This window comes from Acanthochromis polyacanthus, chromosome 20 (assembly GCF_021347895.1).
Source record: "Acanthochromis polyacanthus isolate Apoly-LR-REF ecotype Palm Island chromosome 20, KAUST_Apoly_ChrSc, whole genome shotgun sequence".
NCBI classification, from domain to species: Eukaryota; Metazoa; Chordata; class Actinopteri; family Pomacentridae; genus Acanthochromis; species Acanthochromis polyacanthus.
In genome coordinates this window covers 14,958,887-14,972,075 of record NC_067132.1, presented here as the reverse complement: position 1 = coordinate 14,972,075, position 13,189 = coordinate 14,958,887, and the positions used below count along the sequence as shown (strand labels likewise).

Sequence of the window (13,189 nt, the reverse complement as noted above, 5' to 3'; positions counted from 1 at the left end):
TTTTTATCAGAACGCTTTTAGGCAGAATTATTTTTCAGGCCTCAGAACTCAATATTCAGTTGAATGCCAGCATCGACGTATTAACCATGTATATCACATAACTGAAGCATTCATGAAAACAAAAACAAATCTCCAGGGTGAACACGAGGAACCATGGTAAATGGTTTAATCTCCATCAAAGCTCTGGAAAATTAGGGAATGTGGGAAAATGTGCCTTTAAAAAAAATAAAAACAAGTCTTCCTTTACAGCAATGTCAGTAACATTTTGTTAGCGTCACATCTGATGTACCTCAGGTATGATCAGCTTGTGGATAAAGTCCAGACGCAGCTCATACAGAAGACATTATACTGCCTCACATGGTTATCTCTGGTGGTTTAAATACCTTTAACATTATTCAGTGATTGATCTGAAGAAGACAAATGTTCAAAATCATTGGTTTTACATCAAATATTAATTTATTTGCTGCACATTTTCCTGATGATTCTGTCTGTGAATCAAAAGTTATGAAGTACAACACAGTAGTTGAAACCAAACAAACAACCTGTAATTCATGACTGTGACCTCAGCAGCTCTCTGAACTTCAATGGAAAAAATGACAAATGATTGACAAACACATGCATATGGTCTTCAACAGAAGTTGAGCACACATATTTGCAGCTTTGTAGCTGAGCTAACAACATTAACTGTTGAATTTGTCAACGCTTACGAGTCTAAAGTTTCGCTGAAATGAACATTGTCTCAATCACGTGGCTCAAACCGGCTGCTTTGTTTTCAGCAGAAAAATGTGTGTAAGTGTGTATTGATGATACATGAAATCCAAATCCCAATGATGTTCATGCTGTGTTTATGTAACAAACAGAACATCGTGTGTTCTGTATCACATTTATTTGAGTACTTGAGCATTGTTGTTGACATACTCAAACACATAGTATGCCACCTTAAACTGAATCTCTCCCTACATTCTCACCTTGAACATCAAAGAAATGATGCAGTCATAATTATTAGGTATGAGGAACACAGGTATGAGGCCCAACCTGATCTGATTAAGCAACACGAGATGATCAACGGAAATTTAAAAAAACGACCTTGTGACTCTTTTATTGGAAACACTTTTGACTTGCAAATAGAAATACAGGCAGCAGAGCTCTGACTGGGTCATTGAATACACAACACTCAAAGTTTAGGACAGCAAAAATGAGGAGAAAACTCTTCACCTTCCTGACAGCTTTAATTCTCCTCAGTCTGGTGTTTCTTGCTGAAGTTATTTTCGACAGCAAAAACAGCTTTTTGACTTCTTTAGCATTCCCATATCCTGTGCCAAATAGAAAGCACACATTTTTCTGGAAGGTAAAAGAGACTGAAGACCCACAAGTGACCCAAGGAACGACACAGATGCAGGACCCAAAAGTCAGCCAAGGAACGACACACACCTCTACGAACAAGACTTTGGGACCCTGTACTGACCCTTCTCCAAAGCTTCTGGGACCTCTCCAAGTGGAGTTTAACTTGAATCTGACTTTGGAGGAGGTGAGAAAGAAGATCAGTCGTCCTCTCCAGGAGGGAGGACGGTACAAGCCACCAGACTGTATCGCAACACAGAAGGTAGATGAAGGAGTTGAGAAGAAAATGAATTTGTTTTTAAAAAGCAGTGAAAATAATGATAAAGAAACAACTGCTTTATTTGGAAGTGTTTACTATAAATTATAATCCGTGGAATTTATTTTAAAAATGGATGTCCTCATTAAAAGTATTAAATTTACACTGCCAGTCAAAAGTTTGGACACACCTTCTCATTCAGTGGCTTTTATTCCACTATTTTCTGCATTGTAGATTAATACTGAAGACATCAAAACTATAAAAGAATTCATATGGAATTATGTGAAAAACAAAAAGGTTTTGCAACTTAAATGTTTAATGACAAATTTGTTTTGTCCGTTTGAAAGTAAAGCAAAGGTTTATTTTTTTCCTTTTAATTTAAAATTTTCTACTGACATTATGAACTGAATCTGAACTGATTCTGTTTGGTTTGATCAGTTACAATAGAGACCCTGACAGTTTATAGGTTTTGTTTAATTCATTTCATCTAAATGAGAACAAATATTTATTATTTGAATAAATGAGATTCTGTACAAGGAAAAACTAAATTGTTTGAAAGTTAAATAATTAAAGAAGTTCAACTTTAGGTTTATAACTTTGCCATTCTGCTCAGAAGACATTTTTGAATTTTCTCTCTCTTGCTTGTCTAGTATGGAGTAATAGGAGTGCCAAATCAGAATATAAATAAATAAATGTGGAAATATAAAGAGAAATAAATAATTAAATAAATAAATGTGGAAATAGAAATAGAAATAAATAATTAAATAAATGTGGAAATATAAAGAGAAATAAATAAATAAATGTGGAAATATAAAGAGAAATAAATAAATGTGGAAATATAAAGAGAAATAAATAAATGTGGAAATATAAAGAGAAATAAATAAATAAATAAATAAATGTGGAAATATAAAGAGAAATAAATAAATAAATAAATAAAAAGGAAAATTTTGTCTTTGCTTTTACCTTTTCTGTTTTTCCTTTATTTATTTCTCTTTATATTTCCACATTTACTTATTTATTTCTCTTTATATTTCCACATTTATTTATTTATTTTATTATTTATTTATTTCCCTTTATATTTCCTCAATCCACCAAGAAAAGAAAAAATGCAAATCAGTTTGCTCTGGGCGGGGATTCTGAACACAGGAGTCCTGCCTGACACCAGCTCCCAGCACGGCTGAAGTGAAGCCATGTCACCGTTGAGCTTCGGCTTATTCTGCCACTGATAAGAAAATAAACATTAATTTACCGAATTAGCAGCGTCCTTTCAGTGTCTGATGGCAGAATCAGCCGAAGCTCCACGGTGACACGGCTTCACTTCAGCCGTGGTCGGAGCTGGCATAGATATATACAAACACTAGATGTCTCAAGACGGAGTCTGCGGCGTCGTCACTTGGCGGCCATCTTAGGACAGGGGACTGCTCAGGCGCACTGTACTGTAGTCAATGGTAAGGTGGATGATTTCCTCACTCTAACACTCACAACTCGCTCAATTCTTGATTGATTTACAAACGGTTTAGTTTATTACAAACCTTATTAACGTGGCTATGATTCGGGCTCAATTCCGAAATCGCAGCTTTTCGTTTTGAAAAATGCGGCATAGTTGTGTGTCTTTTCTGCCTGGCTACTCACATTGAAGATGGTGTTACTCACAATCTGATTTTGAATTATTAGGTTTTCCTGAGACCAACGTTTTTTGAGAACCGAATCTTTAGGCGAAATTACATTCTTTGTGGTTGTGGTTGTATTTATTTGCTTGTTAAGAGACTTTGATTGAGACCTTAGACTTATTGTTTGTATACATCTATGCCTGGATGAGTTAGCCTGCAGCCGAAATGCATTGTGGGTAATGTAGGCACCAGGTTCATGAAAAGAAAAGACAACATCTCTGTTTGTTGTGCATTGATTTTGGTTGAGCTTTGTTTTTATCTGTGCATTAGAAAGCTGATAGTAATAAAGAAGTGCAATGCTAAATAATAAAATTACATTCACATCCATTTATGCTGAAAAAAGATGATATCTGTGTTCATTATTATATGAATTCAATGGTTTTAATTATTCTTATGTAAGCAGTAAAACAAGTACATCTCTGATGTTTATAACAAACCAAGCTGTTCTAAAATCGGTTGAAAATTGAGCAATCTACAGTGATTTTAAAATCCATGCTCCATTGACTTTAATGTTATGAGTGATCGAGCAGCCCTGTCCCAAGATGGCCGCCATATGGCGACGTCGCTCCCCATAGGCTGACAGCGCTCATGAGCCATCTAGTGTTTGTATATATCTATGGGAGCTGGCGTCAGGAAAGAAGCCTGTGTGCGGGTACGACTCCCCACCCTGAAAAGGAAGCCCCGCCCAGAGCAAACTGATTTGCATTTTTCTATTTCATGGTGTCAGGCCATTATGAAATAACCACCAAGAAATAAAATGCAAATCAGTTTGCTTTCACTTGGTGGACTGAGCTGTCAATCAAATGGCTCTAGGCAGGGCTTCCTCGTCGTTCCTGATCTCAGGCATACGAAGAGTAGATACGACACGCCCCTCTGAGCGACGTGCCTATGGAGACGCTAAGCTAGCGGGGGCAAAGTTTCAGTGTTTTCCATTGATATGTACAGCACGAAAATTAAAACAAGAAGAATGCCGGCTCATTGTGCGGCATACAGTTGCACACTACATCGGACGATCAAGACAAGGAAACTTGGAATAATTTTCCACAGGTAAGAATGGTTTTGGGCTCGTTTTTTATTATTAAATCTTGTTGAGGGTCTATGAGCGCTAACTAGTTAGCCATTAGCAAAACATTAACACGAGTTAACAGCTGGACAACCAAATACCAGACGATTAATAGTAGCTGTAGTACAAGCAGTAGTAGTAATACGAAAAGTACAAGCAGCAGTAGTAGTATAAGTAGCTGTTAGAGTCGTAGACGTAGTATCAGCATGTGTAATAGTATTACAAGTTGTAGTAGCAGTGACAGTATCAGCAGCAGTAGTTGGTGTATTACCACTAGTAGTTGCATTACTATTAATACCACCAATACTACCAATTGTAGTTATAAAGCCTAACTCATATATATCCAGATTAGCATCGATGTTCTTCCTCCAAACCCGTTTTTTGTTTGGGATTATAGGCAATTCTTTAGGACTGCTTTCAAATAATTGAAATGTTACCAAACAATGCTATACTTATCAAATTAAATAGCTTTGGTCTACAGTATATTGGCTAATTCAGTTCTTTGTACTTAATTTATTAGCATGATTTCTTTATAAATATGTTGTTGTGTACATACTTATTTACTTCTCTGTCTACTTTTTCTTTACTCCGTGTAGGTTTCCCAAAGACTATGGGTTGAGGAAGAAGTGGAAGCAGCTCTGAGGAGAGAGGGGTTTGCTGCAAGTATATAACAGCCTAGAGAGAGAGATAAATAAATAATAATTATTAATAATAATAATTCTGTTGTTTATTGTAATTGTGGTTGTCTTTACGTTGCATTTATTGAGATAATTTGTCCTTGTTCCTTATTACTGTGGCATTGCTGTAACCAAGGGCGTCAGTTTGTTTTTAAAAGTGGGGGGGATGGAGACCACAGCACTTTGAGAAAATGTCGACGAATGGCGGCAAAATGCCACAAGCTGGGTTTGAACTGACTACCACCGCACCAAAGACGGAGGTTCATCCTGTTGCGCCATCAGTACATACGGCTTGAGGGGTCTGTGGGCCGCTATAGTACTAATTCTCCCGGGCCGAAATTTTGCCCCTGCACGCCTCTGGTCGGAGCTTCCACTTGACACGGGCGCAAATTTTGCATCTGCACGTTTTTTTTAACCTCACGAAGGTGTGCTGCATGTCTGTGCAACTCTCGGCCGAGTGCGGATGGTGCGTTCAGGAGCGTCGGAATTTTCTATACTGCTGAAAATAACTGGGTTTACAACGGCTTACATGTGAAGAATCTGAATGTGTTGGAGACAAAATGACCCCTGACAAAAAGTGGGGGGACACGTCCCCACCGTCCCCCCCTAAACTGACGCCTATGGCTGTAACTACCTATAATTATACATTTCTATTCATATTTTCACTGTGACTTTTATATACGGCAAATCGTGATCCATGCAGGAGTGGATGGATTTAGCAGGCTCATAGTTTACATAGGAGCAGCTACAAACAACAAATCCACCACTGTTCAGGTCAGCTGTTGCTCAGTATGGCTTACCATCTCGTATGCTGTGTGAGAGTCCAAATAATGCTACCAAAACACATAAAATGTTAAAACAGATATGTTTAGTTGTTTTGACAATTGTTCTGATGTGATGTAAGCTTGTGAGGCTAATACATGCTTCAAAAGAAGGTTCACAACAGTTCTTGTTTTTGCTGCTGTCAGGCTCAAATTGTTGTGTGTGACATTTAACATGTAACAGAAATGTGGCGGCCTGTGAGTTGTCGCAAGAAGACAGTTTAAAGGTGAGAGCTGAGAGAGTGAATTAATGAAATAGCTTATTTTTATGTGAAAGATTCAAAAACGATGGTTCAGGTTTGTGCATTTCTGCGACAACAAAATGTTTCCACACTTGTGGAAGACTGTCTTTGGAGAACAGTTGTAATGTTTGGAAGTTAAAGAAAAGAATTGTCAGTTCTATTAAAAAACCTTTTTATTGGCACATTGTTCTAATGCTTTTAAAAGCTGTCAAACTATTCAGCATGCAATAAAAGCAGTTTTATATCCCTTTGCTGTGTCTTTGTACATTGTTGTTTTCAAAGGCATTTATTTGAAATTCACAACTGGTCATAAAATTATGCAACAAAAATTTGCAGCATTCTTTTGAGTCTTGTTTGTTTCATTCTGATTCTGTTAAGGTGAGTTGTGATATGTCTAGGTTTGTTGAAAAAATGTCCTTAAGAATATACACTGTATCCATGTATGCCCATAGTGCAGCAGAAAAAGGGACGGCCGGATCAGGCAATGATGTAACTTCAGCCTGTGTAAGCTGCCGGGGTAGTTGTGCATCAGGTACAGTGACACCTTCTGGGTATGGGGTGTGAGGTCCTGTCCAGTCTATCCCATAATCAGCAGCAACCTGAAAGGAAAGCATAATTTGAAAGCAAGCTCTTATATTAAGAAATGCACACGCCTCAAGAAATAAAAAAAAGTAAATGAGATTAGGGACTACATGGTATGGCAAAACTTGATTTCAAATGTGGGTTGGACAAGATGTGCAAGGAGTAAATTCATGAACTATAAAATTGTATAGATATTATAGATATTATTTTACACCATTGAAATATCTATGCATATGTTTATATGTTAAAATTTAAAAATACCAAGTACAGAAACTACAGGACCTGTCACAGCTCTATAAAGAATAGATATTATTGTGCAACTAAACCAAGTATAGTATTTTTGAAATGTCCAGGTTCTCCTAGCAGTCTTAGACAGCATACATCTACACTGTGTTTGTTAAATATGCTTTGGTAATTTCAATTTGTTAAGAAATCAAATCTGGACTCTGAATCAGAAAGTGAGATCACACGCATTACATTTTTTTTCTCTGTCAAGTGAACCATCCAGTACCAAAGTAGAAATAATAAAGTTAACATGAACAAATATAAAGGAAGACAGGAAGGTAAAGGTACAAGAGGGGATTCATACCTCAACTGGATCAGCAGCATTTCCCTCACGTGGCTGACTAAGCCACAGTTGCATGGGGGATTGACCTCTCTCTGTCCTCAAACTATGGTGAGTCCAGGCTTCCTTGAATGCCTGAAGATGCTGCTGCAGCTGTGGGACGTAGGTCCAGTGGAGAGTGAATAACTCCAGTTCATTTTCAGGGTTTAGAAACCCTTCCACTTCCAAATTGAGAAATATTGTGCGGAACAAGTCAAGGACATTTCCATACACATCTCGCCATAATCTTTCAATTCTGTAGATGAAAAAATAATAATAATAATAATAATACATAATTACTCTAAATTTTACAACTGCATGTATATAACAGGAATTTCCTTTCCAGTATTATAAAAATATATCTGATACTCATGATTGTAATTAGTTACATAACCATGGATCACCTTTGATTATGTACACTGCGTCCAGTGATGTGGGAATGTCGGCCTGTTCCTCTCTGGCTCACCATGTAATGGGCCACAGCAACATTTTCCCCACCATTGAGGAAGTTAATATATAAACAGGCAAAAAGAAAAAAGGAACACTATTTTTCAAAAGTTCTGTTCTTTGGTACTTTTGTTGTTTCAATGCAGGAGGGAGTATTGTTGTTAATGCAATATTTCACTTTACCTTATCAGATCTCACAAGAGAATACTAGTGGTAGTATTGGCGGTATTAATTGTAATGCTACTACTAGTGGTAATACACCAACTACTGCTGCTGATACGGTCACTGCTACTACAACTTGTAATACTATTACACATGCTGATACTACTTCTACGACTCTAACAGCTACTTATACTACTACTGCTGCTTGTACTTTTCGTATTACTACTACTGCTTGTACTACAGCTACTATTAATCGTCTGGTATTTGGTTGTCCAGCTGTTAACTCGTGTTAATGTTTTGCTAATGGCTAACTAGTTAGCTCTCATAGACCCTCAACAAGATTTAATAATAAAAAACGAGCCCAAAACCATTCTTACCTGTGGAAAATTATTCCAAGTTTCCTTGTCTTGATTGTCCGATGTAGTGTGCAACTGTATGCCGCACAATGAGCCGGCATTCTTCTTGTTTTAATTTTCGTGCCGTACACATCAATGCAAAACACTGAAACTTTGCCCCCGCTCGCTTCGCGTCTCCGTAGGCACGCCCAGAGCCCTAGAGATAGTAAGAGTTGCGACACTCATGCTCTCGCAGCGGGGCGGTCACGTGGTTCATGTAAGCCTGAATAGTTCCAAACAGGCAGCGCTGTCATTTCCTTCTATGGGACTGAGAGCGGCGATTTCACGGTAAAAAAGGAATAAAATCACACCTCCAAGTACTTGTTTGATTATTAATTCATTGGAGTATGTATGTAAATGTCAGTTTTACATTTTGAGCCGTAAGGTGACATATTAAAGACACTTTTGGGGTTTTGGAGGGAATGTTTCACATTTGTGTTAGCATGGAAAATCGACTTACACAGAAATGTAAGATGATTGAAGATGTTAATTTTTGCCCAGCTGGATTATTGTATTTCCAGACAATGTCTATATTTCTCTGATTCACTTACCCGTAGTCTGGGAGTTATTGAAAAGCAGAGTAACAACAGTCCATTCAGCAGATAGTGTCCAGCCACTTGTGATGAGGCAGGAGTTGACTCACTATAACCATTTTAAGACATACACAAAATATATATTCAAGAATAACAACTCATTATGCTTTGATGAATGAAATAGTATGTTTTATTGACAATGGGAGAAACAATGAGGGTCTTCGTGTCTTCAGTGACTGCTCTCGGGATACTGGCAGATAGATAGATACGATAGATATTAATAAATATATTTGTTAAATACTTACAAGTATAAGTTTATGCATTATAAAAGGTCTCATATAAAGGACGTAGTCTTGACAATTAAAAAGAGGTAGCGACTCATCAACAATTAATCCGTCAATATATCCCTGGAGATAACTTCACAGCTAACAGCAGAGTCGAGCTAAAAAAAGTAGCAGAAATTCGGTCGTCTACCAAGATAAAAAATATATATAATTACGCTGCGCAAATACAAATAAAGCTCAGCATATGCATCATAAAGAGCCTCTGATAAAATATAGGCAGTTGACAATTCAAAAGAGGTAGGCATTTCATCAACTTACCTCCACATATACTCAACAACCTGCAGTGCAAATGAACGGTGGCTATCACTGTCGAAGCGGTGCTTGGAACTAAACAAGCCTCCACAACCTGGAAGTATACCGAAAGAAAGCGTACAACGGCACCCTATGGGAGTGTCGCAACTCTTACTATCTCTAGGGCTCTGGGCACGCCGCTCAGAGGGGCGTGTCGTATCTACTCTTCATATGCCTGTGATCAGGAACGACTATCCACCCTGGAGAGGAAGCCCCGCCTAGAGCCATTTGATTGACAGCTCAGTCCACCAAGTGAAAGCAAACTGATTTGCATTTTATTTCTTGGTGGTTATTTCATAATGGCCTGACACCATGAAGTAGAAAAATGCAAATCAGTTTGCTCTGGGCGGGGCTTCCTTTTCAGGGTGGGGAGTCGTACCCGCACACAGGCTTCTTTCCTGACGCCAGCTCCGACCCATAGACTGTATATATAGTGGACGTAGCATCTGGCTCCAGAATTGAAGCCAACCCGGAAGTGTCAAAAACTTGCAATATCACACCGTCCGCTAGGGTTGGCTCCAAAAAGCTTTTTCTCCATAGACCCCAGTTTATTTTTGGAAAAAATAAAATTTGATAGACTGATGTTCTACGGCTCAGGATTTTTTTCCCGTTAGTTTTCATGGTCAAAATGAGAGATCAGGTGGCCGATCTCAAAATAAATCAATACTGAATTTTAAATAAATCGTTAAAGTTGGCGGAGCCAGGGGGCGTGGCTATACTTGATAGACAGCAACAGAATGTGGGCGGGATAAGAGAGTCCTCAGCCAATCCTACCCCTAGTTGCTCTCCGGTCCAGTCTGTTTGATGACGCTTTTTACGTCACTGGCTCCAAAAAATCCAAAACGGCGACAAGGAAGTAGCAGAATTCGGGCTTCATTTTCTCGGCGTTGAAACCAACGGGTGACGTCACGGTAAGTTTACGCCAGCTCTGACCACGGCTGAAGTGAAGCCGTGTCACTGTGGAGCTTCGGCTGATTCTGCCCTCAGACACTGAAAGGACGCTGCTAATTCGGTAAATTAATGTTTATTTTCTTATCAGTGGCAGAATAAGCCGAAGCTCAACGGTGACATGGCTTCACTTCAGCCGTGCCGGGAGCTGGTGTCAGGCAGGACTCCTGTGTTCAGAATCCCCGCCCAGAGCAAACTGATTTGCATTTTTCCTTTTCTTGGTGGATTGAGGAAATATAAAGGGAAATAAATAAATAAATGTGGAAATATAAGAGAAATAAATACATAAATAAATAAATGTGGAAATATAAAGAGAAATAAATAAAGGAAAAAACAGAAAAGGTAGAAGCAAAGACAAAAATTTTCCTTTTTATTTATTTCTCTTTATATTTCCACATTTATTTATTTATTTCTCTTTATGTTTCCACATTTATTTATTTATTTATTTCTCTTTATATTTCCACATTTATTTATTTAATTATTTATTTCTATTTCTATTTCCACATTTATTTATTTATTTATTCATTTATATTTTGGCACTCCTATTACTCCATAGTCTAGCCATACTTTATATTACAGGTAAAAATTAATCTACAATGAATATAAATTTTATTTAACAGAGCCAAAAAAGTCTCTGTTTGGGGTGCAGAGGGTGAAAACATTTTACACACTGTCATGCATTTCTTTTCCTTAAAAAAGGACTAAAAGACATTTATTGAACCAAACTTTCTTTTGATTAGGTGGCAATCATCATCCCATTCCGAAATCGACATGAGCACCTCAAACACTGGCTGTATTTTCTCCATCCTATGTTGATGCGGCAGCAGCTGGACTATGGTGTGTATGTCATCAACCAGGATGGAGTAGGTGTGTTCAACCGGGCCAAACTGATGAATGTAGGATATGTTGAAGCCCTGAAGCAATATGATTATGACTGCTTTGTGTTCTCTGATGTAGACCTGGTTCCCCTAGATGACCGCAACATCTACAAATGTTTTGACAACCCCAGACACTTGTCTGTGGCTATCGACAAACATAATTTTCACTTACCCTACAGAACCTACTACGGTGGAGTCTCTTCACTTTTCAAGGATCAATTCTTGAAAATTAATGGCTTCCCAAACAATTACTGGGGCTGGGGTGGTGAGGATGACGATATCTACAAACGAATCGTCTTCCGTGGGATGTCCATTTCTCGGCCTGACTCTAAAATTGGAAGGTACAAGATGATCAAACATCGCAGAGACTTGCACAATGAGGCCAATCCAAAGAATCATGGCATACTGAGACGCACCAAGAGCACCATGGATGTAGATGGGATTAATTCCCTGAATTACACAGTCAAGGAGATTGTGAAGGATGCATTGTACACTTTTATCACCGTGGATATTCAGGCTCCAGCAAACTATAAAAACATTTAAAACTACATTTGGCACTTAATAAATTTGAGAGAGACACAACAGACTTTTCGTCAAGCATGGTACTTGAATACAATTTGAAGGTTAGTTGAGGTATTTAGAGATAAAATACAACATGCTGTCAAAGATAAAACCAGTGATGTTTTTTTTTGTTTTGTTTTTTTGTCATCTGGCATCATATAAGAAAGCAGGATTACAGTCACACTGATGGACTGATTATGATGTGATCGCAGAAGTATTCAGGTCTGCCACTTTAAGGAGGAACAACACTCCAGAATGTATTAATAGTAAATAGTCTACACAGGTTGATGCAAAACATTAATTTGTCTGTCTGAAATCTGACCATTACTGATCAAAGTCAAAGTCTATCTTGAAACCAGTCCCTGTGACTAAATAGTACATGAGGTGGTGAAGGGATTTTATATCTTTTACATTTACTTTTACAGTTAATTTGCATCATTTAGTTCTATTCATTCATGTCAGATGTCTGACAGAATTTCAACATCTTTCATATTTTTATTGTTGTCATATGGGTCACACAGGAAAAGTACTATGACAGTGAGAAACCTGTTATTATATTTGTGGTTGAAAATAGTTTTTACTTGGCTGTCGACCTACAGTCTGGCCCCTTTGTTGGAGGTGCTTCTATCCATCTGCTGAATCTGTCAGTTACTATCAAGATATATTTGAATCCTTTTCCTCGTTCTGTCATGTCTATATGGTCCATCATTAAGTGTTGGAATGGACCGTTTGGTGGTGGAATGTGTGCAAGTGGTGCTGAAAATGCTTTTCTTACATTAAAGTGTACACACACTGTGCATTCTTGTAATGTTTTGTCTACTGTTTGTGCCAGGAATGGTGACCACCAGACTTTCTGAAGTTGTCTGATCACTTCCTTCCTTGCACAATGGTCAATGCTATGTGATGGCTAATTTACTTTACTTTACTTACTTTAACATTTACTTTTACAGTTGTTAATTTGCATCATTTAGTTCTATTCATTCATATCGGACGTCTGAGAAATGCAATATCTTTCATAATTTTATTATTGTCATATGGGTCACACAGGAAAACTACTATGACAGTGAGAAACCTGTTATTATATTTATTGTTGAAAATTGTTTTTACTGTTGTTTTCACTATTTTTGGTTGTCACGGTATTGGAATGGCAATGGGACGATTTTTATTGTGGCAATAATGCAGTGGTTTATGTATCTGTTTTTTTCTGATGGAAGGGTTTGATATTTATTCATAGTCGTTGCAATGCAAGCATAGCATTCTGCACAGTACCCACATATGTGATGATGTCTCTACAATATTAACAAGCATTATTTACCATCTGATCAGCAGATATACTGTAGTTGTCATGTAAATTTTCCCAGTTACAATTTCTTC

The 13,189-nt window shown here is 37.8% G+C and overlaps 1 protein-coding gene and 2 long non-coding RNA genes across 3 annotated transcripts; 1 reads left to right on the top strand and 2 right to left on the bottom strand.

Moving 5' to 3' along the window:
- Positions 1–937: 937 nt before the first annotated feature.
- On the top strand, positions 938–12,612 carry LOC110972727 (beta-1,4-galactosyltransferase 1-like). Its single transcript, XM_051940745.1, has 2 exons — positions 938–1,603; positions 11,117–12,612. Exons 1-2 carry the CDS (start codon positions 1,196–1,198, stop codon positions 11,795–11,797), a joined length of 1,089 nt encoding a protein of 362 aa, XP_051796705.1. The 5' UTR covers positions 938–1,195; the 3' UTR covers positions 11,798–12,612.
- LOC127531408 (uncharacterized) lies at positions 6,219–8,404 on the bottom strand. Its single transcript, XR_007938531.1, has 4 exons — positions 8,243–8,404; positions 7,661–7,713; positions 7,242–7,512; positions 6,219–6,669 (listed from the first exon to the last, which is right to left on the bottom strand). It is a non-coding gene; the product is annotated as an uncharacterized LOC127531408 (long non-coding RNA).
- On the bottom strand, positions 8,955–9,835 carry LOC127531409 (uncharacterized). The gene is made up of 2 exons (XR_007938532.1): positions 9,396–9,835; positions 8,955–9,043 (listed from the first exon to the last, which is right to left on the bottom strand). It is a non-coding gene; the product is annotated as an uncharacterized LOC127531409 (long non-coding RNA).
- Positions 12,613–13,189: the final 577 nt, after the last annotated feature.

What these genes read in the sequence shown, in the direction of transcription:
- LOC110972727 (XM_051940745.1), top strand. Translation starts at nt 1,196, where the DNA reads ATGAGGAGAAAACTCTTCACCTTCCTGACAGCTTTAATTCTCCTCAGT. An exon ending in ACTGTATCGCAACACAGAAG is followed by an intron (nt 1,604 to 11,116) that starts GTAGATGAAGGA and finishes TCTTTTGATTAG; the next exon opens with GTGGCAATCATCATCCCATT.